The sequence below is a fragment of the Pieris brassicae genome, chromosome 10, assembly GCF_905147105.1.
Source record: "Pieris brassicae chromosome 10, ilPieBrab1.1, whole genome shotgun sequence".
Classification (NCBI taxonomy): domain Eukaryota; kingdom Metazoa; phylum Arthropoda; class Insecta; order Lepidoptera; family Pieridae; genus Pieris; species Pieris brassicae.
Genome location: NC_059674.1, coordinates 16,701,027 through 16,728,710, shown reverse-complemented (window position 1 = coordinate 16,728,710; position 27,684 = coordinate 16,701,027). Strand labels below are relative to the sequence as shown.

General features: G+C 33.1%; 2 protein-coding genes and 2 non-coding genes across 4 annotated transcripts; 2 read left to right on the top strand and 2 right to left on the bottom strand.

Annotated features, from left to right (window-relative positions):
- Positions 1-380: 380 nt before the first annotated feature.
- Positions 381-24,734, top strand: LOC123715477 (focadhesin). Its single transcript, XM_045670498.1, has 19 exons — positions 381-734; positions 914-1,117; positions 1,448-1,610; positions 2,040-2,182; positions 3,310-3,461; positions 4,617-5,164; positions 5,496-5,600; positions 6,145-6,263; positions 7,350-7,553; positions 9,028-9,217; positions 13,490-13,583; positions 16,468-16,664; positions 17,489-17,731; positions 19,222-19,467; positions 19,789-19,994; positions 20,613-20,732; positions 22,305-22,497; positions 23,668-23,795; positions 24,591-24,734. Exons 1-19 carry the CDS (start codon positions 454-456, stop codon positions 24,631-24,633), a joined length of 3,579 nt encoding a protein of 1,192 aa, XP_045526454.1. The 5' UTR covers positions 381-453; the 3' UTR covers positions 24,634-24,734.
- Positions 7,906-8,021, bottom strand: LOC123715857. The gene has a single exon (XR_006754492.1). It is a non-coding gene; the product is annotated as a U5 spliceosomal RNA (small nuclear RNA).
- On the top strand, positions 15,899-16,014 carry LOC123715856. The gene has a single exon (XR_006754491.1). It is a non-coding gene; the product is annotated as a U5 spliceosomal RNA (small nuclear RNA).
- Positions 24,735-25,018: 284 nt separating the features above from the next.
- Positions 25,019-27,124, bottom strand: LOC123715181 (protein C1orf43 homolog). Its single transcript, XM_045670078.1, has 5 exons — positions 26,809-27,124; positions 26,556-26,709; positions 25,999-26,218; positions 25,590-25,722; positions 25,019-25,445 (listed from the first exon to the last, which is right to left on the bottom strand). Exons 1-5 carry the CDS (start codon positions 26,965-26,967, stop codon positions 25,341-25,343), a joined length of 771 nt encoding a protein of 256 aa, XP_045526034.1. The 5' UTR covers positions 26,968-27,124; the 3' UTR covers positions 25,019-25,340.
- Positions 27,125-27,684: the final 560 nt, after the last annotated feature.

Genomic DNA, 27,684 nt, shown 5'->3' with positions numbered 1-27,684 from the left:
ATCTTCATTGTTAAATTCATTTGTATATGTAACCTGACAAACACAAGAATAAACTTTAAAAGAATACTTTACTACTTTATGCTAACCTACGTAAAATAAAAGAAAATAAATATTATTTTATAAGAGAATTAAGAATTACCACGTTTGAACATGAAAATTTAATATATTTCTTCGTTTGCCATTTTAGTGTATATTTATGCTTTAGTTCTTGTTCTCCGAAGAGAATAATAAATATTTATTTGAATTTTTTGTTAAAGAACACAAGCATATTACTTTATATTTGATTTAAAATGGATACTCTGTGGAATTATATGTATCCAATCATGTTAACTATCAGTCAAATGTCATTAATACGCACGTATTCTTAGACGAAATCTTCAAAATTCAAATTAGTATTTTAAAGCATCGCGGACTAGTTTATTTTTTACTATTTTTCTTTAATAGATCAATAAAATGGATGAAATTGAATATAAACTGAAAACGAATACTAGTGTTCTCATAGTAAATGCTGTAGATAAGTTGATATCTACGATAAAATCCAAGTATAAGCCGGCTGAGAGACCGAAATTTGTTTTAGAGAATGAAGAATTAAAGTTTTTGAGAGAGAAATGTTCTTCTCCGGATCCTGTAGTGAGCCTCACTGCATGCCAAGGCTTACTTGCCCTGGTGGAATTGAATGTGCTGGAAATAGGCCATACAATGTCGACTGTTGTATCACTTTTGCCAACAGCACAGTAAGTGAAAAACAACTGGTGCATTTTTACCAGCTACCATATTTATTAAAGTATATTTATGAAAGCCCTTAATTTTGCCCTTTTAAGCCCTTAATTGATTTAAAAGCAGTATATGAAGTATGTCAAAAATGAAATAATAAAATATTTTTGTGATATAATTGTTCTTACTCTAATTTCAGTAACTTCTCTGCAATAATCTCAACAATGGCTGGTCTTTTAGTATTAGATCTGAAGTCACGTCTCATTCCTGGGCAACCATATAAGTGCCAGTTCTCTTTACGCTCACCGCAGCATCCTTTTATCACTATACTAGAGAAGAATAAAGATATAGAGGACAATGTTCTGGCTCAAATGCATGCATTATGCACAAGTCATGAATATTTGTAAGTTGTGAACATATTATTCTATAATAAAAATAGTAATTGTCTTAGAAAATATAAAAATAACTATTGTGAAATATAAAAATACAAATTTATCAATTAAAACAATGTAGTATATGTGGTTATTGTTATTTCAACAATATTGGAAGTGATTTGACTTGATTTGTCCTACGACAGTAGTAGGGGTCATAGTCTGGGCAGAGGCCCTATAAGTTATTATCTATCACACGTAGTCTAGAGCCTCATATCTTATCTGGAACGACTTGGAGTGAGTTCCAAATGTAATAAGGCTCTATTTATATAAAACATACCTAACTTTTTTTATGTTTGAAGGGTGTCATCAAACAGCCTTGAGCTGCTAAGGCCAGTATTTCTCTGGTTGACTAGCAATCCACAAAGATCTAGAAGCAGCTCTAGAGTTTGGCAATTATTGCTAAGCCTTCCACAGTCTGACTCCCAGTCATCCTTGCTTCTTGCATGTCTCAGTAGCCAGCAGGTATTATTAAGACATAAATTATAAAATAATGTTATTTTTTCATTTGTGTAGAGTGGTGTAGTATTTTGAGCTGTATTGGGCTATATATGTTGCTACTAAGTTTTAACATTAGCTAATGAAGAACTTTTACTCTTATTGGAAATGGAGTCAACATATTTATGTATCCTTGCTTTTATGAGAAAGCATTATATTTAAGTTATTATTTATCAAAAGTCTATTTTTTATTATGGAATTATTTACGTATTTTTTTGTATACAAAAACATATATATGTACTTATGAAGGGTTTTAAATTAATATGTAAGTATCTTAAAAATAAGCATCTATACTATAGATAATTTTAGCAATAAATTATCTTTGTTTTATTTGTAAGATTTCATGGGAATCAATCTTATATGGAATACTAACTAACTATTTAACTATATTTTCAGATATGTAATCCAAAGTTATTAGAAAGTTCCGTATCGGCTTACTCGGCTGTAACTGAAGCGGCTATATATCAACAAAGAAGGGAGTATATAGTGGCCTTAGTCCCTATGCTGGCAACAATATGCAGTCAACTACTTAAACATGGGTAAGAAATACAATTTACAGAAATTATCGTACTTGCACAATCTTGGTGAAACTGATAAATAATTTTGATTTTCATAGTTTTAATAATTTGAACTTCAAAAAATATTAATATTTTATTATATTATTAAGTTGACAGAAAACTATTTGATATCAGAGCCTTTTGAAATGTACATATTAACACATTGTATAGTGTCAAAGTTGATTCTTGCTATATTTTGCTGGATGACAAAATTGACTAATTGTGGCCTCTTATTTTTCGTATATCAAATTATTGAGTTATGGAAATCTATTTGCATTGATTAATGCAATGTTATTTAAACACCGGCATAAACCCAAATATTTAAAAAAAACTTACTCACTTACTACTAGGTATTGGGATTCAGATTTATGTACCTGTTTCGAGATGTTTTTTTTCTATTTGGCTGATCAACTATCAGTCTGTGCCTGATTTTTGGGTTCTAACGCATGCGGGGTCTAGCGAATGATATATAAAACAAAAAAAAAAAATACTCTCACTCAAGCCATTAGGCCACTTTTGTTTGAAAGCAAAGACAATGCTAAGTAATGATATCTTTAGAAGTAGTGAATGTAGTGACACAAACTCCTACATCAAAGTTGTCGAATATATTTTCCTGATTGGTCAATTACTCACTATTAAACTTAAACATTCAAAATTGTATAATAATTCTATTTTTAAACTTTTCAACAGTCAACTGTTTAAGGGAGCGTTCAAGTATTACGTAACGAATTTGGGGGGGGGGGGGTCCTCTTGGAAAACGTTACTGACGTACGTCAAACGTACCTAAAAGATTTTAGTAAAAATTCGTTAATTGTTTTCTTTGTACCAGTTAGCCTGTATATAAATATTTTAATTTCTACAAATCCACCTAATTATTAAGTTATATGTGATATTTTTTATTGGGCTAAAAAGTTGTTTATATTTAGTACATTCTTCTTAAAATCATAATACGAATAATAAGCCAATAATGATCCATATGGATATGGATCTTATACATTTAACTAAAATAGATAGAAATAAAAATAATCTACTTTCAAGACGCGGTCCCGGTCCCCCCAACTTGTGTCATCTTAATAAATAAATTTAAAAAAAATACAATTTGTTTTCAGTCGCGATCCCCGGCCGTGCTACATTTTAATAGATCGATGTTTTTCTATGGACGTGCCGGAGCTGAAATGTGTGTCCGGACTTACATTGATAATACTCGCGGACAATTTGACAGAGACCGCTGCCCTGTATTTACACGAACTGTTCAACTTGTGTGAGTATTAAAATATTGTAAAAGATAAATATCGTTTTTAAATAATTTTTATAGTGACTGATGTTTAAATCAGTAACGCTATTAGCAAGACTAATTAATACTTGAAATTGTAAGCCTAGTGGTAGCTGAGGTCGTAGGTTTTCTTTCTATCTGCGCATTTAACATTCGCTCGAACGGTGAAGGAGAACATTGTGAGGAAACCGACAAGTCTTTGACCCAAAAAGTCGGAGTGTATCGGGCACAGGAGGCTGATCACCTACTGAAAAATGATCATGAATCAGATAAAGAAATCTGAGGCCCAGACCTAAAGATTTTTATTTTATTTTTAATTAATAATTGAAATATATTTTTTCGATGCACTTACTGAATGCTCTCTCCGACACTATCTTGCAGTAGGGATATTGTGTATCTTATATATATTTTTTTTCGACATTATTACATTGGCATTGGTATTGTGTATGTTTTTTTGTGAATAAATATTTATTATATCAGAAACGATTTTCGGCACCGTGGTTCGTCTAATTCAGACTACAGCAAAGTTCTTTAAAAATCGTACGAAGTTAATTTTTTTATTTAATATCCGTCCAGGTACTATATAAAATCAATGTATATTTTTAATTGTTTTGTTCTATTCTTTATGTCTATGAGTTGTACAACATCGTACAGCATCTTAAGTACTCTTTCACTTCTTGCATACACCTAACCCTACAGTGTTTGTCTAAAAGAGTTCGCTCAATAGCGATAAGTTGCCGTTGCCTTCCTTATTATTTAATTATTCTAATTGTGACTTCGTGCAAAATAATAAAAATAAAAAAATTGCTTTTTTTTAGTACTACACTATTATGTTTTATAGTAGTACTCGACTACCGACGGAGTGAAGGCCTCCTCCAAATTCTTCAACTTGTCACTCTTACTGGGGACAATTTTCCAATTCTGCCCCGCTTTCCCATATATTCCACTGTCCCAAGTTTCTGTTGGGCATCCTGTCTTATTTCTTCCCATTGGGCCATTCCAAGGAAGGGTCATCTTGACCCTTTTGCCATCACAAATGTGGGCAATGTGATAGGATTACACATAGGAGTCATACTTAGTGTTAGAAATACGGTCCTTAAAATTAATTCGATTATGTTAATGTAAATATTTTTATTTTTCCAGGTCTAAACATAATAAGCAAATACGATTACTCAACAGTATGCCTCAACTCTTTTGTAGGCCTTTCCCTACAGTGGCTCCATCTACCATCGTATCTAACAACTAACGCGCTCAACACGGCCTCAAAAATCTTAGACATACAACAACAGGAGAGAACAGACAATTTCCTTTATATAGCTAATTTAAAATCCAACAAAACATTCCAAAATTTGGTCCAAACAGAACGGCATTTACATATATATTTCAAGTTATTGGAAACATGGGAACGTTTGGATAATCCGGATAAATTGAAATCTTGGTTTGATGTGTTGTGTAGTACTAATGATGACTTAAAAGTGGAGTTACTTCCGTTTTTGGTTGGATTGTGTTTAAATAAAACTTTGGATGAGGAGGTAGTGGTGAAAGTGATACAGTGTATAGTGCAAATAGTGAGGATTAAGAAGGAGGTATCTGTGACAATTTTGCCGGTTTTGGTGCACAAGTTGGCTGATAAACGGCCTTATGTCAAATTGGCCTGTTTGAAGGGATTGCCCATCATGGCTTCAACAAAGGTAAGATTTATACTAAAGTCAAAGTAAAAAATCATTTATTCATATAGGTTCTCAAATCAAGGGCGTAGAACGGAAGAGAAGAACTGGCAATAATCACTGCGTCACTCTTTTTAATCGCCAAGTTTTTTGTTTTACACAACGTTTGTAAGGAGCTGCAACGATTACACCATGTTCCACATGACATCTTACATCTATCTTAATATTGTAGAACTGGCAGTAAATGTAAAATTAGAAGCATTTAATGTATAGTTCTTTTTTTGACGTTTATAAGTGTACATTGTGTTACCTATATGAATAAATGATTTTTGACTTTTTGATATATTTTTTTCAGGAAAATGTTCCAACATTAGTTGCGGTATTAAATAAGTTGAAGGCCAATAAAGGCGTACCTACGTCACTACTTATTGAGCTGTATACGAGTTTAGCTGAAACGCAGGTAATTAAAAAATATTTTTTATTAATTATTATTTTTTACTTGGCGTACAGGTACCGGCAAACTTCTTGAGCATTAAACAAGGGAGTGGAGGAAAGTTTGCGATCAATACACAGCGCGGGACACAAACGTCAACTGATTTACCAATAACGCGATGCCCTCCCAGTGAAACCTAAAAATCGCTTCTGCGGAGGCAAGGATACATTTGTTCAAGATGTTTGCTGGTATCTATAACCTTAAATATTTTGTGATGTTTATAATGAAACTACTAAACGGTTGGACCGATTTTGATGATATATTTTGTGGGTATACGGCTTTGGGATTCGTTCATTTACAATTACAAATAATGTTTTTCTGAGACATTACTTTTTTAAGTTTATTTTTTTATTTAAGACTTGAGTACATGACGTCTTTCGGTTTCGTATTATATAATAAAGGCAAGTCCATGTATAAATAATTATTTCATCGAGAATCGAACCCAATACGGGAAGTTACACGAGCGGTAACTATTTGCTATGATGTTCTTAATGAAGGTTAAAAATTACAGGTTAGATGTTTTCCATATCTTCAAGAGTTATTAGTTGATACCGCAATGAAACCAGACGACCTCAAATGGGAAATTGACCTCGCCAAATCACTTGCTGTTAAACGGATTTGTGAGGCGCGGTATGTATTCAAATTTAAACAATAGGGATGTTACAAACTTCGTTAGAAAAAAATCGTCACGTTTTTGGGTTACGCGTCACATTTTCCCGTTACGTGGCATCTTTTTTTGATCCTGGTTGATTCGAAGCTATTAATAACAAACATATATAATAACGATAACAATGATAGTAACAGATCTATTACAATTAATGAAACTCTGTAATAATCTTAGTAGTGATAAGGTAAAATTAAATAATTGTATTATTTGTATTCATGTCTATGACAATAAAAGCCTTTTGTTAAACTTTATCTAATTTCACTTTATTTAACCAATTTCTGTAAAGTTGCATATAGTAGATCATTTTTCGAAAAATAAGGTCATAAAGAAGTTTCACTTCTTACGTGTGTGCACTATTACACGCACACATTTGTTGATTTAGCTCTCACGAAAGTGATCAAAGGCCAAAGCCAGGCCAAGGCTAGGGGTCCTTTCTAATCATTCCGAAATTTAACTGTGGGGTTTATTCGCAAACTTCAATGACAATTGTCAATTAATTTCGTATTAAAATTGCTAAGGGGGAAAAATTTTCACACTATTAAACATAAAATTAAAAAAAAAATGTAATGAGAAATATAAACATATGTGCTTCATGAATAGGTAATACAATGTATAAAAATAGGTTGGAAAAAGTTGAAGGCCTATCTATCGGTTTTACGACCAAATATGGGTAGTCGTTCGTCGTTCAAGTATTACGTCACGCAACTTTTGGACATTCTTGGACCACCCCTCCCATGAAACGCGCCGTAACGTTTCTGTATCCTATTGTAAAACGTTTCGTGACCAACCCCAGTGACTCTTTATACCTAAAACTTATTATGTGGTGTAAAGTACTGGAAAGTGGAAAATATTAGTAACAATAACGCGTAATTCAATCCCCACCCCGCATCGTAACGGACAAGAGGACCCTCCCCCCCCCAAAATTCGTTACGTAATACTTGAACGATCCCTACATATATAAATAAAATATGGATACATAAAGTGTTACTATTATTATACTACTATGAAGATGAATCTGTCACAATATAACCTATTTATTCGTCGCATAGCGCCTCATCACACGGGCTAGAGCTGGTCTCGGTGATATCATCTCTTCTCAACCGCTGTACGGATAAGTCAGGCGGTGTGGCAACATCGCTCGCGTTAGCAGCACTTGCAGCGCTATGGCGAGGTGCGGCCGTGGCCCCACCTGGAACTTGGCGCGCTCTGGAACCCAGACTTGGGAGGGACACGAGACCTGCTGTGCAAGTTAGGTATGGTAGTGGCTTCAAGTCGACATTTTTCTGCGACTTTAAGTTATATTTTGATTATTGAGTCGACTGCCTTGCCTATGAATTGAGACTTAGATAATAATAAATTGATATAATAAGATATATATAGAAGATAAGTTTATAAATAAAAATAGAGGTCCACAATTTGGCTTAGTTTTTAGCCGAAACGACGTATATACAAATAGTAAATTAATGACGTGCCTTCAGATAAAACATAACTATATTTATATACTAACGAGTTTAAAATGGTTTTTATGCTTCAAATTTTTTTTTGTAAATTAAACTAATTAGCTAATAAAATTTGCATTATTTTATTGTCTTTATATTGTTTATTAGCTCTACCGAAGTAGAGCGTCAAAAATTGAGTTAGACTCATTTGAGTGTCCCCCTCCACGGAAATCTTTAGTAAAAGGCGAAAGATTTATACGTTTTGAAGGGAAACCAGAGTAAAGAAAATATATTTGCACTGAGATATTATACCACTCGTTCGAGCTAAACGATATCGCGTTTTAATAAACTTCTTAGCACTACAGCGCCATCTAGCGGTCCAAGCATGTAATTTATGAGCACAATAAAGGCAAATGTTATTTTTTATACATGTTATATTATTCAAGTGAAGGTATCATTACAGTTAAATTTTTAAATGATCTTTGGTTTGCACTAAATTTGTTTCAGCATACAATAATTCTTCTAATTATGTCTAAGTCGAAATGTTTGTTTTCTATTTTAGAAGTCTCATTAGACCCCTGTAATCCTAAGTAAGGTAATCAAATAAAACTATCTTGTGGTATATTTGTCGCGGTTAAGTAGTTAAATCAAAGAGTTAATTGAATCTCTAGACAGTTAATTAAAAATCGATATTCAATAAATTCGCTAAAATTCCGTCAGAAAAGTGAGTGAACGAAACGTTTAACGAGTTTCCTAAACGTTCCTAGGCAACAAGACTTACCTAACCTAATACAATTTACAAATTTACGCCATTGACAATAAAGCAAAACACGGAATTACCAAGATCTCAGTTCTTCACGATCAAACCGAAATAACAATAACAAATGAAATAATCATGGCGGAGTCTTATTTTACATTGTTAATCAACACGCTGGCTTTCAGTCAAACAGTTAAACGTTTTCGACGCTGCTTTATTTAAATCAAAATGCTATATGCTAGACTTGATTGAATATCGACATTTAATTAAATGTCTAGAGATTCAATTAACTCTCTGATTTAACTCCTTTACTGCGACATATACAATTCATTATTGTTGTAAAAAGTAAAAAAATAGTGTAACATTTATATTCTATCGCACAATAGATGATTTTAACTTTGCAACATTTCAATAGAATCCGATCATATTATAGTTATCTGTCGATTACGAATCTATTCTAAACATCGTGAAAATATCACATATTAACTTTTATCTGTACAAAAAGGTTTTATTTATCTTCATTATTTTCAGCCTGTGCAAGCTTCTAGCCGAAATTCCCGCCTTACGTGTTCCTACGCCGGAATACGATAAGTTAGTGAGTGATGCTGCTAAGCGATTATGGGTGTATCTTGCTGAAGGCATCTCGCCCGTATGCGAAGCCGCTTGCCATGCCCTAGCCAACTATAAAATTGAAGATTTTAAATTAAAGGATATTCCTGAGGTAAGATTTTTACTTAAAAATATTTTTCAAATGTTATAATAAAATAAATAGTTTTTTTTTTAATTTATTTGTATTTTCTAACACAACGTATATGACGTATGTATAAAAATATGACTTCACAAATTTTACACACATACACATCAATTATATTACAACATATGCAAGCTAGCAATACAAGCACGCACAAAATAAATAAAAACAAAACATAACAATAACTAAAACTAAATTGAAACTTAAACTTAAACCCCATCAAACCCATACTGTTCTGACATAAGTATGTGTAGTGTTCCTGGTTCACCGGGATGCTTGAAATAATAAGGCATATAAGGTTTAGGCATATGACCGAAATAATGAAATGTTAATTGCTATGTAACGAATGAATGCAAAAGCAGTTGAAGAGAGTGCCTGCGTCTGGCAAGAACTAAGAAATCCTGGGGGAGCAAAATCACAGCCTTGGCTCGTACAGTATGGCTTTATTAAAACTGTACATTTATTGTATTTGATGCGTTCAAATATGTTTAGAAAAAGTGTTTAAAATCTAACCTAACCTAACGCATGCATTTTATTTGCCTCCGGATTTATGTACTGGTATTACATGTGCCTTTTTCTATACATGGGAAAAGATATCCAATGTAAACAATAATAATTATATGAGAATATTGTAACACGATGTTTCGCTGTGTGACGGAATTCACACATCTGGGAAAGTCCTTTATTTGGATTTAACGATTTTAGAATATTAATAGCAATAAGTTATAATTTTTTGAAGTGAAACGTCTCTAGGCGTGTGAGGGTAAACTTTTGACGGAAACTTCAGGAAGATGTGCAGCGTTTTTGTCGAAGAAAAGGAAGCTATTGAGACCGATTGAGAGAGAGAGTGAGAAACGGAGATCTAGAAAAATACACACTATTGGTTGTTGTATTCGAACGATATTAGAACTTTAGATGGCAATTCTGTGGCATAACGTCTTGTGCAGTAAACGCAGATTTTTTATTGATTAATATTATCATTAGCACGTATACACTATACAGTGTGTAAACAGTTTGATTATAGATATACAAATACATGGAGTGATCATGTACTGGCACATGACTCAAACTCAAAATATCTTTATTGATATAGGTGAACTTACTTATGAACGTCAAAGGGCGTATGGTGTAGAGCGGGTAAGAAGCTTTCCGCCACTCTTTTTAATCGCCAAGTTCAATTACTTTTATCACTTATACATACTTTATTATTGCAAGAGTGGAGCTCTGTTGTCTTATTATCTAATTTAAATAAATATTATTTGGAATTTCTCCCAAAGTCTTATAATCTAATGCTTGCTCAATAGAAGCAAGGGGTCTAGCCAAATTCTTGGCTGTCTTGTTAATAGAGATATTAAATATGATAGCGAAACAGCTATCTGTCTTTTTAAGAAAGCAGGTAGGTAATAATATCTACCCTTTGTGATAAAAACTTTTTAATATACCTATTGGTATCTATGACACAAAATTTATCGTTATACAGTGCCAATGTATGCAATGTTTGTTTAAGAATATATCTTGTGTCATTTTCTTTCTTAGGAAAGCTTTGGCTATAGTGAAATGTAAACATAATGCTCTTCTAAGAGTCTTAACAACATAGTTTTTCATATAATACTAAAAGATCATGTTTCTTTACACTTCCCCTATTCCCTATAAATTTTATTATATTATTACAATTATTATTGTTTTTAAAAATATGATTTTTCACAATGTTTTTGAAAGTGGCATTGTGGTAGCAGCTGTTTATAAATGTTTGTCCTTCATTTAATTGTTAAATAGTACTCATGTCTTGGCCCATTTCATCTGAATACATTACATTCCTTAATTTGGCTTAATTTTTTCCTTTAACTGAGTGTATGTTGTGGTGTATGTGAATCTGTTAGTATGCCTGTGGCAATTGGAGACTTTTATAAATGCAACGATAAGTTTTATTCTGTAATTAGAAATTTGAAGCAGATCTTCCATCGCAGAAGTATATTTTTCTACAATACATTGTGATTCTTCAAATTTAGAAGTGAGACTGTTTGTAAGTTCTTCTAATTTTAATATTTATGTTTTTAAATCTAAAGTGTCATATTTTAATTTAACACTGTCGATTTCAATTAAATACAATTCAAGTTAATTTTGAAGTTGTGTGTTCTGAACTTTTAAATCCACACAGTTTACATTTATATATTGTTTTTACCTAAACTATTAACATTATGAGTTGGTGTAGAATCTGAATCCCGAATTAATGTATTATATGAAACATTTGTTTGTGTTTCTTTTACACTTTGTGAGACAAGATTCCAGGTTATTAATATATTTTTAAGCCTCCAATAGCTTGAATTGTCTTGAAAAACTCAAGACATCTTATGCGCTGCAGAGCAACTTCACTGATCATCTACTGGGGCTTTTACCTAAGTAATAATTAATTTACAAAAAAAAAGTTTCACTTCTGACATGTGTATTTTGTACGCACACACTTTTTTATGATTTGTATTTGTTGCATATTCTTGGACCATTTTTATCCATATCATTTGTATAAGAAATAAGTTGCAAGATTTAAAAGCGCGGTTTTACTTCTACGAGCAATTTTATTTAACCCAGATAACTGAAAAAGTACTATTATCGAAAATATCGTCATTAATGTAAGCTGTTAATGACAAAGTAAAAGCCGCATGTTCGCATGCTCTTCATGCTGGTCTGTGCTTTTCTGTGCTCTTCAATTGATTACACGGGTCAACATGAAATTTGACTTTGATTGCAAAGCATTAAATTTCGGTAGTTTAGGTCGTAATAAGACGGAAAAAAAAAATATATGGCATGAAAAACTTTGCTTTTGTGCTTAGAAGACTGATTGACCAAAATTTTAAAAATCTCGGATTTTAATTTTTGATTGAAAATAAAACTATTGAAATAAAAATGTTTATTATTTTTATTAAGTTTTACTATCAAATTAGATTACAGAAATATGGAAAATAACTTAAAAGTGCACACTTTTACTTTTTCTTTTATGTTCATAGCTACTTTCTCTCAATAAACCCCAAATATAGTCGGCCATCATGTTTTCATTGTATTGGCCTTGATAGCGTTGTTCATTGTTTATTATAACTATCACAAAATCAAACTTTATACCAAAAAAGGTATTTTCTTTTCGTTTTTGTGCATAACTAACTGGAAAATAATAGTATAAACTTTAGGACAAAGAACGAATTTTTTTTTGTAGAGTCGTGTTATTAGGACAGTGACTATGAAACCCAGAGGCATTGGGATAATTGTATGCAATATTTGTAATTTCCGAAGTACTTATGCTATGTGTATCGTGAATTGTCTTATAAATACATTTGGCCAAATCGTTTCTACTATTTCCTAGGAATTGTTTCTGTAAAGTTTTGATTATATTAAATCTACTATTATGGGATATTATACAATAAAACAAAATGAGTACAGGATTATATAGTAGTACAGTATTATATACTTCAATACAATAACTGAAATGAAATACACTATTAAAATTAACTTGAATAAATAACCTTTATTTATTAAAGCCAGAAGGATTTTTGGTTTATCTTATCAATCCCGTTTAATGTGGCCATTTTTACCCTATAATTGAATATGGAACATTGGATGGAAATGTTATTTGAGGGTATTTACCAAAGTTAAAAAAAATAACTAAACCCTAAATTATATTTAAAAAAATATGGTAGTGCAATTTAAACTTCCCATATTCTGCCATACATAATGGAGTGTAAATTTGGCTTACATAATTAAGAGATGGAATTATACATAGCAATTACATATTACATTAAAGTAAAATAAATCTGTGATTTTTGTATCTGTTTCATGATCACCTTACTGTGCCTGACACACACCGTCGACTTTGGTTTCCTCAGGATGTTTTCCTTCACCGTTCGAGCGAATGTTAAATGCGCACATAGAAAGAAAGTCTTTGGTGTACAGCCTCCCTGGCTGCGACCTCAGGAATCAGAGTCGCACGCTAATGCCACTGGGACAACACTGCTCTAGATATTACATAATGATTTAACCAAATACTTAATACTATTTTAAAAAATCTTTTAAATGTTTTGGGTAAATTATTATAATTGATTTGCCTTGATTGCCATACAATTTTTATGATACTCATGATGACTCAAGAACGTCCAATATGCGGCAATTACCGTCCGTGTACATCTTCTACTAAACATATATACTTGGCCATAATTTGAATTGAGAGAAAATGTTTAAAACTATTTTTGTTTCTAGATTTACATACGAACTGTCAAACTGCCACCGTCGTACTGCAAGACCCCCGCAGATGCAATGCGCAGGCCCGAGGATGTTCTTGACTACATACCTTGTAAGTAATGTGTTTATAAATGATTATCTTTAGTAATTAATTGGAATTTTAAATGTTATCGCTTGTTATTAAATAGGTATAACAACACTGAGCTACTTAAAAAACAAAATATTTTTTTTAAATTTTAGCACTTCTACAAACAATTTATAAAAGAAAAAAGGTATATTTTATATTAAAAATTGAAATATATTAATCTAAAGTATAAATAGTAAATAGAGTGAACTGTTGTGTACTTTGCGTCCTGTTTAATTAAATTCGATTATCTAGAAACAACTTGTCTAGCCATACGTGACTACAAATGACAATACTTTTTTTTTCTTCAACTTTTTAATTTATTTTGAATTTGGAACACGTTTTTTTTATAATCTTCTTTTTATTTTGCGCCATTTCACATATTTTTCCGTATCTATCTTCTATAATATAAAAATGAATCGTAAAATGTTTTGGTAAGCGCATAACTCTACAACGCCTGGACCAATTGTACCAATTCTTTTATTAAAATGTTCGTTAAAGTCTAAGGATGGTTTTTACGGCGAAACCGGGAAAACCCTAAAAGCAGCAGCCTTTTTCTTTTTCCCACACAAACGCTTTGTAAATAATGTAGAGTAAATTTGAACTTTATTGCTATGCAATAAAGTTCATATTAAATTACAAGCACTCACTGTTGTTTAAGCAATGTCGCGTTCATAATATCGCGAACACGACCAAATTAAATAGTCAAAAAATGTGAGAGCTATATAGATCATTAGTACTGATTTTTAATTTGGTTGGCTTCGCGATATTATTTTTTTTGTTTTAGTTTCGGAGCGCGACATAAAATGCATCAGTTTTCACGTCATTACATCTGTCAAACAAACCGCGTTAAAAAAAGTGGTTACCTAATAATTATTGGATGTAACACAATTTATTTATATTTGTTATGCCTCCTTTAAGACGAAGTTGCTTAGGTTGAAAAACCCGAAATGCTTCAAACCAAACTAAATAATAATAATATCTACTTTTTAAATATTTGCCACCTTTAGGTTCCCACTGTCCCTTTATAATCATATAATCTTATAATATAAAAGATAATCTATATTCCAATCAGGTTTGAACCTTAAGTTCGCCTCTTAGTTTGAAGCCCTCTAGCAGACATCCCAGTCGGGGTTTTTTAGTGGGTCACAGAAGAGTGGCCAAAGTTCGTGGAAGCGAAGATACTTTCGTCAACCGAGCTGACTCTCACACACTGCCCTATCATCAGGGTGACGGTTCTGTTCAGGAGATTTTTTGCGCTAACTATAAAATAGGTAGGAACAATAAACTGCCACATTCCAAATCTATTTGACAGAACAAAGTCTGTCGGGTCAGCTAGTTCATTAGGTTCATTCAATAGGATCGCCTTGCACAAATGGATGGGCATAAAACGCCTTGGGTATGGAGCCGTCGTCAGTCATATTCCAGACACTTCAAAAGCTTGGTATGCCGTTTTTTCGTATATCATATTGTGAACAGATACAACAACACTTCGTCTGTCGAAGACCAGAAAAAAGACCAGGAGAAATAAGATATTCCCGCTATGACTCTGTCGCGTATTATGAAACAAGACCTAAGGTGCTTCTATCTATCGTCGATAAGCACCGACTATGAACATGCCCTTAATATATATTCACGCCTTTAGTCGCGATACTCAGGTGAAAAGCACAGGAATATCGTCTTTACCGATTAAAAAATGAACGCACACAGTTCTAAAGAAACTGCTCAAGTGGTCGCAAAGGTACAACATGGTCATCACGGTCTGTGATGGTTTCGTGGGGCGTGTCTAATCTAGTCTAAAATCTAGTCACAAAATAAAATTTTTGTGAAAAAGGAGTGAAAAATTCAGCCAAAGTTTATCAAGATGCAGTCTTGGATCATGTTGAGAAACCTCTCAGCAATACTTAAAAATATATATACCGCGGACTTTTCAGCGGTTTCCTTTTTAATCAATATGTAGTTAAATATTTTAATAATATTACATTACTTCATTAAAAAAATGCATTTTCATTTGTAACAGATCTTACGACTGGACTAGGTATATATAACACTATATCGTATGTATTCGAACAAATAATTGATCGTAACAGTCGGGTGACGCTTGTCGGGGTATATATATACATTACATTGAAGGTAATATTACCTCATTATTATTATCTATATCAAAAATTTGCCTTTGTGTTTATGAATTAGATTTTTTAATAGTACCACTAGATGGCGCTGTGGTGCTAAAAAGTTTATTAAAACGCGATATCGTTTAGCTCGAACGAGTGGTATAATATCTCAGTGCAAATATATTTTCTTTACTCTGGTTTCCCTTCAAAACGTACAAATCTTTCGCCTTTTACTAAAGATTTCCGTGGAGGGGGACACTCAAATGAGTCTAACTCAATTTTTGACGCTCTACTTCGGTAGAGCTTATAAATTATAATAGGTTTATACATTCTACAGATTAAAAAATCTCTTTTTCCATCTTCGTCTTCCTTAGCGGTGAGTTGTACAGTGTACTCAGTAAAAGACAGACCTAGTCTAGGAATACAAGTATGTAATTAAAAAAAACTAGATACAAAGACTAGTTCCAACTTCCAAGAGTATAATAAATGACAATATGTCGACATCTGAGTCACCAAAATATTCTCTACACTAATTTCGTCTATCACGTTAAAATTTAAAGCTATAGTTAATATTTACCCTTAATGTATATGTACTTATATTCCATGTTTTTAATCATTTTAATTGGATAATTTATTTGTTTATTATAACGTTATTATGAAAAGAATAAATATTTTTTTCAACCTTGACCCTTTTTTATAAAGTAAAAACTAAATTAATTATTTAATCAAAAATCATTTTTTAACACTGCTTTTATTAGGTGAGGTGTGGCCCGAGTTATTTAAATCAAACTCCTCCCTAACTGGAGTGGAATATTTCGTGGGGAAACTAATAGAAAGAGAAATCAAGGGATTCCGAAGTGGAGTCTACATGATTGAAGGACGGGAACCACTAGGTTTAACTAACCTGCCACCGCATAGCGTGTTAAGGGCAATGACCGACTGTGTCAGAAAACAGGTAAGTAATGTGCTCCTGTGAATTATATGTTAAATATAATGTTTGTAAAAAATACTACTGTAGTAAATAGTTAGATTATTTTCTTTGTTCGACATGAAGTATGTAAATATATGAATAATGCGAGTAAGAATAAGAATCTGATTTTTTTTTCTCCAAAAGGAATTTTTAATTTTGTCACTTATTTTCGAAAAGTTACGTTATGCGAGAACGGTTTTTTTTTAAATTTCACTATAGACTTAAGCCGGGATGCCTTCCAGCCCGATCGACTTATGGAAGTCCAAGCAAGATAATGCTTTGTGGACAGCACATTGCCAGAATATGATTTCTGGAATCACTGCGAAATGGTCGGTGGTGATCTACCGTCTGTCATCCAAAGTCGAGTTAGACGCGAAAAGACAGCCCAGCGAGTCATCCTCCTGTGTCCTGTGTCCTCCTGAGTCCTGTGCAGTGGTGGAATGGAGGTTAACAAAAATTAGACAGCTTTGGCGAGAGACCAGATGGTTCGAGTCCCAGAAGGGAGCCAATTCCTCGCCGCCAAATCTGGCAATGTGGTCTGCCTTAGCGATTTCCCGTTTGAAGGACCTGGAGGCGGAGTCATATACTTTTTTATGTTCGCATTCGCGACCCCTCTGGCATCACATAAGATCAGATCAGTCTCGTGCTAGTTTGCCCCCTGTCAAAAAACCTATTGTTATTCAGGGATCATGAAACAGTTTTTGATTTTATTCGTTACGAACATTGCGAGCTACGTACGTCCGCTACAGTATAGATGAAGCTATAGACAATTCAATTTTAACAATTGTGCTGAACTGTGTCTATTTCAGATATTATCACCGACCTATGACATCCAAGAGTCCGTCCTGCTGTCAATGGTGTCGTCCCTTTCTCGCGAATACGCTCGACCGCTGCCCCCATTCGACCTCTCTTTCTTGCATGACGTGTGGCATCGGGGAACATTGTGGCGCTCCAAAAGTGTTGAGTTAGCCGCGAGACAGGCGTTAACCGTACCCTCAGCCAAGAGGCTGTTGGATAACTGGCTGGCGGGAATACAGCCTGGAAGTAGTGAGGTGAGGTTTAACATATATCTAGATTTAAGGATGCTTAAACAGGATCAGCGTTGGCCTTAAAGGCTTCAGCGACTTTCATCCCTGAGTTCCCCGAGTGTGTGCTGTGCATCAATGGAATTTATTTCTATGTGCGCATTTGACATTCGCTGGAACGCTGGCGAAGGCCGACATCGTGAGAAAACCTTGCCTCGGACCCAAAAAGTCGACGTCATGTGTCAGGCACAGGAAGCTCAAATGATCATGCAACAGATACATTCTAGCGCCACTGATTTTTTTTATAATTTAAAACAATAGATTCAAGGGTCGATTCCAGGTGAAATAAAATACAAACACACTTTAGGTCGTTTGTATCTCAAGCGTGAATGTCATAGACGAAATGATTTAATTTTGATTGACGTTCTAGAATTGTGTCATTGATGTTTGACAATATTTCAATATTGACATATTTAAGTAACAACTCAATGTCCTAGATATTAATAAGTTTTCTATGTTTGTTATATAATTTTTAATAATAATAATATATTTTGTCCAATGCCGAAAAAATCTCAAAACAGTTACACGAATCTGTAAAATTTTTAGACCACCCAAAATTCATTTATAATAATACAGCAAAATCACCGGCAAATTTCTACCCATAAATGTGTTCACTTGGTGTAGGCCTGTGTGTCGATCGATGAATCGATTCTGAGCTAAACCATACATAAAAACTTTCTTCATGATAGAAATATACTACAAATTACAAATATGGTTACAGAAATATTATCTGTAAAAGAATATTATGTTTTTATTTTAAAAATAATTTTAAGCTTAAGCCTATAAGCCTTGAAATAAGGCTTTAAGCTATTACCATACGCTACAACACTTGGTCTTGGGCTCATAGTTTATATCTGTTTCGAAAAACAAGTAGTTGATCAGAGTATTGTCTTTAGTTAACATAGCTTTTTACACATTGAAAGAAAACACTTTTTAACCGGATTGAAGCTATGTATTATTATAAATTTATAATTATTTTACATAATTAAAAAAAAATCGTTTCGCGTGCTTTACAGCGTGCGTGTTCACGGTGACTGAAGACAAAAGGTGTTGAATATCAAAAGAATCACAGCTGTAGGGAAAGTTGTGTTATCTGTATTTATTTCCCCGGAGTTGCTATCGACTCGAAAAGATGACGGGTTTTTGCAGAAATGAAACATGTAAAATAATTATACATTTATAATAATACATAGCTTCAATCCGGTTAAAAAGTGTTTTCTTTCAAGTAGTTGATCGTCAGGTCGGCCCGTCCGGTTTTTGGTCTACGGCATGTCGATTTTCCTTCACCGTACGAGCGTATGTTACAAGCGCATATAAAAAGAAAAGTTCATTCGTGCGTCGTGATTCCAATCCTTCAGGGTTGAGAGTCGTCAGGAGGAGTCAGGCCAACAATGATCGTTCCACATCCAACTTCACGCGGCTCTCAACTCGATTCTGATATATATTCGTTTTTCTAGGAAACAGATATAATGCTAATCTTTGAATACCTCCCGATACTGGCACGTACAATGCCACCGAACAATCTTCGGTATCCAGTCGAGAACTGCTTGGCTGAAGCCTTTTCTCATAAGTCAGAATGCTTCGTAAATCAACTGCGACTGGTCAGAGATTGTTTGGAATGTGAGAGGATCCACGAAGCGAATAGAACTTGGTTGTGTCAAGCTGTCGAAGGATATTTCTCGCTGATTAATGAGGATAGCCCGGTAAGGTTTTATACTTACGAAAATAAAACAAATCAGAACTGAGATTATTAAAAAAAAAACAATATTTATAAGTGTTCTGTTTTCTTGATAAGAAATAATAAAGTATTTTACAGAAAATAAAGTAACTTATTTTAAGTGATATTGCCAGACACTAACAAAATGCTTGCGAGTGTGCCGATGGTTTTTTGAGAAGTTCTTATGTTACAAATATTTGTATAAGGAGCTTATAATATTTTTCCTGTTGAATTTACCATTCTAAATTAATTTATCCACAACGGTGTTAAGCGAGATTTATATAATGATTGAAATATATTTTTTTAGCTATGGCCAGAATACGTAGAATGCAGTCTTTCCTTATCCACAAAGTATTTGGAGAGAATGACATCCCCTAGTGGGTGGTGGGAGGTGTCAAGCGATCTTTTACGCAAATCTATGCGCACGCGCAGCGCTTTAGCAGCTAGATCTGATACAACTGCCCCACTTGTATGGCTCAACGAATCTATTGATGCGCATGCACAACAAATACTGTAAGTTGGCAATTTTTAAATATTTAATAAATATAAAGATAAAATATATGTCAAAAATGGTTTAAAAAACACTAAATTTTGGTGAGAATTTTCCTAAATTTACCAAAAATAGTTTGACCTATTTGTATTTTAAGTTTTACAAAGGATGTTCATATATTAAATAAATTCAAAGCCCCCGTTGAATGTAAATTAATAAATAAAGATATTTTTTATAAATTTGACGAATACTTAATTGATTCTAATCCTTGGGTTTGATTTGCTTCAGTTCAAAAAATTTGTATGACTCAAACTTAGCGATTAAAAAAGGGGCGAAAAGGCGAACTGGTAGTAAATGTAAATTTACAGTTAATTTAACTTCTTTTCTGACGTTCATGAGTGTAGTAATAAAGTTATTAAAAAATAAATATAAAAAATGAGGGAAATCGAGAAAACATAATTTTTAAAGACATGTGTAAGGTTGTGGTATGTCGGACGCAATCCGTATTTTCAGTCCATTTTAAAATATAAATTACATCGGTTTCGAGCTGTTTTAGTTAATTTTGTATTATTGACGCTATATAACAGTTTGCTCTGTCAAAGGTTATTCCTAAAAATGTTTTTTTTTTATTCTTATTTCAGTGAACAGGATTATTCCCTCCGATGTATCATGGAAGCCCTGAAAGTGGCCAAACAAGATGACCCCTCAACAAAACACTGGTTCTTACAATTGATGGCGCGTACTCAAGTGGCTTTTAATGAGTAAGTTTCAGATATTAGTGTCAAATAACCAAAAGATTTTTCCATCACCAAAATGTACGGGCCCTAGGTCATCGGTCTCTATATTAACCTAATTGCTACATAACGAATGAATGCAATATAACACTTGAAGATAGTGCCTACGTCTAGCCATACTCTCGGGGCGTAACTCCCACTATTTAGTTAATTGCTATTAAACGAAATACTGCAATGTAACTGTTGAAGAGAGTACGTACGTCTAGCTATACTCTCGGGGCGTAACTCCCATTATTTAGTTAATTGCTATTAAACGAAATACTGCAATGTAACTGTTGAAGAGAGTACCTACGTCTAGCTATACTCTCGGGGCGTAACTCCCACTATTTAGTTAATTGCTATTAAACGAAATACTGCAATGTAACTGTTGAAGAGAGTACGTACGTCTAGCTATACTCTCGGGGCGTAACTCCCACTATTTAGTTAATTGCTATTAAACGAAATACTGCAATGTAACTGTTGAAGAGAGTACGTACGTCTAGCTATACTCTCGGGGCGTAACTCCCACTATTTAGTTAATTGCTATTAAACGAAATACTGCAATGTAACCGTTGAAGAGAGTACCTACGTCTAGCTATACTCTCGGGGCGTAACTCCCACTATTTAGTTAATTGCTATTAAACGAAATACTGCAATGTAACTGTTGAAGAGAGTACGTACGTCTAGCTATACTCTCGGGGCGTAACTCCCACTATTTAGTTAATTGCTATTAAACGAAATACTGCAATGTAACTGTTGAAGAGAGTGCCTACGTCTAGCCATACTCTCGGGGCGTAACTCCCACTATTTAGTTAATTGCTATTAAACGAAATACTGCAATGTAACGTCTGAATTAGGAAATCTCCACGCTTTTAAAACTAAGTAAGCCTGTGTGCGCAAAATGTACAGCCTTGGCTATGGCACTAATACTGTTTATTATGTTTTCATCTGATATATCTTTTAATTTAAAAAAAAATCTTGTATCCTATTCATGAAATACTACTAGTCCTTAGCAATATTTTTAGATCGTTGAGAAAATTCGTAGCATATTTCTTAGGTACATTCGTTTAAGATTCAGGGAAATATTCCGAAACAAGACTTAGCGCTAACTGTGACTCCAGGTATCAAAAACCCACAGAGTCGATACTAAAACTTTTTTAAGTGTAATAGTAGGCAAACTCACCTGATTTTAAGTAATACGCCACACATGCTCACTATCATTATTAGAAGCGATGCTGGCTTTTTGATGAATTGGTACGCTCATTTCTTGAAAGACCCTAAGTCTAGTTGGTTCGGAAATACTTCAGTGGACAGCTGGTTCCACATAGTGGTGGTGCTACAACTAGACTGAAAGTGAGGGTTAATTACAAGTGATATCCCGTATTTATATTTACATCAATAATTTATGATGGCTCTAGCCTTATTGTCAATCTCTCAGTTATAATATATATGATTTCAGTGCAGGTTCAGAATATCATCACACCACATATAAATTTATACTCCATTAATTGGTATAAATATTTAAAATAAACCGTAAAAAGCGTGGATTTCAATTTTCAGGATGGAAGATGAATCGTCAAAGCTTTATCTATGCGACGTATTCATGCTTTCGTCGATCATGCTCAGCGGCCTTTGGTCCTTCGAGCCGGAAATTGAAGCTGTGGTATCTAGCCGGGCAAATAGACAAACTTTAATGCCTGCAGCTCTAGCTTCTCTGCTGAATAGAGATGCATGGAAGGATTGCACCCTACAGGTACTTTACGTTATTTACTTTTGCATTATTTAACGCAGCTGCGAAATGCTTTTATTTTTCACGTATAAGGCGGTGGACCTTTCATTAATATTGTTGGTATGAAAAAGAAACTCGTTCGTTATTGTGCTACGCTCTGGCACGTTGTAGATAGTAAACTTTTTTAAATTATTTGTCATTGTTATAATTAATGAGATGTGACAGTTGTTTCAGTTCGTTATAAATATTTTATGAAATATATATGTCGGGATATGCTCGGATTGTCAGGAAATGTTCTTATCAAATCAATTGACAGTTGTTTATTATTGTTACTTATACTTTTGTTAATAATTGAGATTCCTTCTATTATTTTTAAATTCATATTTGTTATTATTTTACTGTTTCATGATTTAGAATCAGTACTTAACGAGTAAAAGATCGATTATTGTTACGACCACCGAGTGGGGCCGAGGGGGCATCTTGACATTGGACAGTCAGGGACCGCAGGGTTCTGATTGAGTATTCAGTGGAACATTGAGGTCATGAGACGTTGGACCGAGTTGGATCTATGTTATTTGTGTGTTGTTTGTAATGTTCAAAGGAATTGATACAAATTGAATACTGACCGATATATATTCGTGTTTCATGACAGCTAGTGACGATGTCCATATCATCACATGGAGTGACGCTATTTCACCGACACACACACATATATATATATATACTTGGCAATTCAAGTTACGGTACTTTTGTCGCTCAACGCCCTGTATTGAGAAGTGGCAGTAAATGTACATTTAGAATATTTTTTTTAATATTCAGAATACACTATATGTTATATTGCGTTATCTTTATTGTTGTTATATATCAGTGGCTTGCTAAAACCTTATTAGGTTTGCGACTCAGATTTATGTATAACATTTGTTTTTTCTAATAGCAAGTAGTTCTATATACGGGATAGCCTTCAGCTTGACACACGCCGTCGGTATTTTGGGTCTAAGGCGACATGCCTTTCTCACGATTTCTGCCGTGTCATCACGATATTTTCCTTCACCGTTCGAGCGAATGTTAAATGCGCTCTTAGAAAGTCCATTGGTACATAATCGAATGAACCTACTATCGAGGACGAGAGACTCGCTGAAGCCACTAGGCCAACACTACTGTGTTAGCTAAATAAATTCATGATTGACATTTCAGATGTTAGAGTGGTTATGTCACACTCGTGATGCAACGAAAGATGAGGGTACTTCGCGCGCCTGTCAACGGACCTTATTAGCTTTGAGGCACTCCGAACTATTTATCACCCATAAGATATGGACCAGACTGTAAGTGTAATTCATTTATAGTAGAATACATAACTAAATATATTGTGTTTTTTTCGTTGTAAAATTATGTCAAACTCCTATACTGGACTGATTTGAATTTATGGAGACCATATAATAAGCACTAACTTGTTTGGTACTGGAAAAATATACTTTATTTATTATATTTAAAATATCTATTTTTTATTGCTTAACAAGGAGAAACATGGAGGCGTTTTAACGGTAATATATAAGCTTTTGTCTATTAATAATAATTGCAATATAACGAACATGAATTCTGATTGAGATAAATTGAAGCTTCTGAATTTACTATGTAATGTTTCAAACTTTATCTCAAACCTAAATCAGTCTAACTGCAATGTTTTTATTATCTATTAAAAATAATATCCAAATCTTTTAAATTCTATGAATAAAGATAGATGAGGGATTTTGTTAACAGATTTGGATTTGTCTTGCAAAGTACCCAAAGAAATTCTCAAATGTGTTAAGAAATAAAAACAATGGTAACAAAATTACTAATGTTTACCCACATTTATATACTAGTTATTGTCTGTGGGGCCATAATAGTCATAATAATCACCGAATAAGGTAATCAAAGTAGCACCCCCCCCCCCCCCTCCATAGTGCCTACGTAATACTTGACCGGCCCCTATGTGATTTTTACTAAACTGTATTTGTTTATTGGCTCAATACTAAAATAAAACACTAATTTTGTGATTTCATAACACTCAAATCGAACTTAGAATTACTATGTTAAGGAGTTTAATATTATATTTCAATTGTGAAATTTTATTACAGAGAACACCACTTTGGAAATTTGATACCCACTCTCGAAGATTAAAATATTTATATACACTCGTTGTTATATTGTATCTAGTCCTATTTGTAAGTGTAATTAAATGTAGAAAATGTAATAAAATTGTTATATGTTCTATATATGTTTATTTATTCAGTCATTGGAACGACAAGGGAACTTGCAAAGAAGGAAATGTTATGTAAGAACATTTTAAAATGGTAAAAATCATCATCTTATCAATATATTTTTTCTAATTAGATTATATTTAAACCTTATAAATACACATACAATGATTCCATATATTAAAAATTAAGTAATTTTTGTTAAATAAAAACAGAGATTGTTTGAATTTTAATACTTAATTCCAATTGAATGTAACATTAACAAACAATTAAAATATAAATTTGTCAATAATTTTGAAATATACACATATTATGTCTTCCATATATTCTTATTTATTGCAGTTAAAAAATAAATAATTACCTCTAAATTTTTATTCTTTACCAAAATAATAGGCAACATAATTAGACCCCATCTGGGGTCTGTGTGGTGGTGTAGTTGTGTAGGTGTTTTCTACCATCTGGTAGAAAACACCTACACAACTACATACATTTTCACTTTTCTAATCACTTGACTAGCAGTCTTGTCTTTTCACCACATCTGTCCCTCTTACACTTTCTGTAATACCTTGCACTATCATATCACTTCACTCACGCCCGCTACAGAGTCTGTACGTTGCGGGCGTTCCGCCCTCAGACAGCGGTCTCATCAGCTGGGGGCTTCACAATGGCCTCAGTGGGACTCTTAATCGGCACATGAATTATTTCCTCTTCTATCTTTGTCTCTACTGGCATATTCTATAATAAAGTTTTTAATTAATTTAATTACAATCTTAATTGAATGTGCCAAGTTAATTCAATATAATAATTGGTTGAATTTTTTTATAAATTTAACTTCCTTTATAACACAAGTGAAATGTAAAAAGTTAAAAAATGGCCTACCTCTAGAGCGGTGTACTGATTGTTATGTGCAAGTGGAGGGCGAAGTCGTGTGGGATCAAGCAGCTTCGCGGGTCGTCTTTGAGGACTTCCCCTAGACCCACTCACACAACCCACACTTTTTAGTAATCGAGCACTGTAATATTTTAAACAAATAAATATATATACACATAAAATAATATATGTTACATTTGTATTCTGACTCTTCAGAGCCGTGATAAACACAATACACAAGGTATTCTTGGTTTACCTAAACATCTTGAAGCATTGGAAATTAATATAAACATATCATAATTATTATAAGTACTAGAAGCTAGAATTACCTATTTACAAGTCAATATCCTTTCTGTTAAATATAATTAACTAGCATACACCATTCCTTTAACATGTATTATTTAATAGACACACTTACGCATCTAATAACTTCAGCAGTAATCTATTATAAGACCTATACTCTTCCTCTCCAAACTCAGCTGGATGATGTCTCGCAGACTCATATGCATCACAGAACTGGTGGATCAGCTTTTGACCTCTGCCATCAAGTGGGGCGGCCAGACATGATAGTAAAAAAGCTCGAAGTGATTCACGGGGGTGTCGTCGCAGATTAGGATCTTGACACACAATTTCTTCTTCTGGAAAATAATACATATTCATTCACAATTATAAATCTGAATGGTTTCAATTTTATTTGAATATGAATTTTATATTATTACATGGTATGGTTCTCCATACAATAATATAAAATTGAACACATGTAAACAACTTATGAACAGTTAAAGAAGTTTTTGTATTACAGCAAAAGTCTTTACCATACAGATCTTAAGTGGTATATATTATTCAACAAAAATTTATTTTATCTTATATTAGACAGATACATATTTTGAGTACACAAACATATTTACATGTTTAATATATTATACTATATTGTTCAAATATGCCATGACTTGTTTAATAAGAACTATTACGTACCTAGATTTTTTACATCATCTACAGCCCTAAATCGGTAGTGATATGGTTGCTGGGGCTCCAAAATATAATGGGAAAGATCTCCACACAATAGTCGAGGCTCAAGCAAAATCCTAGGCACAGCTTCTATTCTTCGCTCTATTTCTTTTTTGAGGCACTAGAAGAGTAAATTAGTTATAAATTAATAAAAATTTAAATGTACAAATGGTTGTGAATAAATGTTATAACTAAGCACAATTTAAAAGAGAGTACTTACTTTCTTAGCATCAGCACCAATAGGAACATGAGGGCCTCGTCTTGAACGAAGAGCAAATCTGGTAATCTGTCTTTTGGCAAAAATAAATAGAATAACAAAGGTTAAAACGCCACCACTTATAATAAATATTATATTTAATATGCTAGTGAAGTCTTGCATGATTGTTCTGATGTTCTCACTTCTAAATAACGCTAAAAAAATTATTTAAATCGTAGTGATGATGGTAATTTAACTAATTAAATTATCAATTAAAGCAAGATAAATAAAAACAATACAATTTTGTGAGAACTTGGCTGGAGGTTTTAGAAATTAGGATCACTTATCTTACAGGTTTGACATCTATCAAATGACACTGACAATAGAGCTAATTATGTCATAGTATACAGATGACAGCGAAATACACATACAAAAACAAAAGACGTGTTAGGTACGAATCCCATTCATTTCTCCCGGGTTCAATTTTAGGTTAAACTTGCATACTAATTTGATCTAGGCAAAGACATCCTTATCGATTAAAAATATCGGTTTTAAGAAATTGCACTAGTACTGTAGTTAAAACGATCTAATTACTTATTCGATTATAAGAATAACGTTAAAGTTTTCCAGATGGATAGAAAATAGTGGAATACATTGAAGGACTTTAACTCGTGCGGAGTCCATAGTAATATAAAAACATTATTTTATTTTTTGTCAATTTCTTGAGTCGTATATGTGTTTATATTTTAATGGAATAAAATAAAGATATATTGTTATTCTCTATGAAAATATTACAAATGCCGTTGTTTTTTATTTTAATATATGATATGCAGTTTATTTTCTAACACTGTTGAATAAAAATAAAATGAAATATTATAGAAAACGCTCTGATTAGGATGT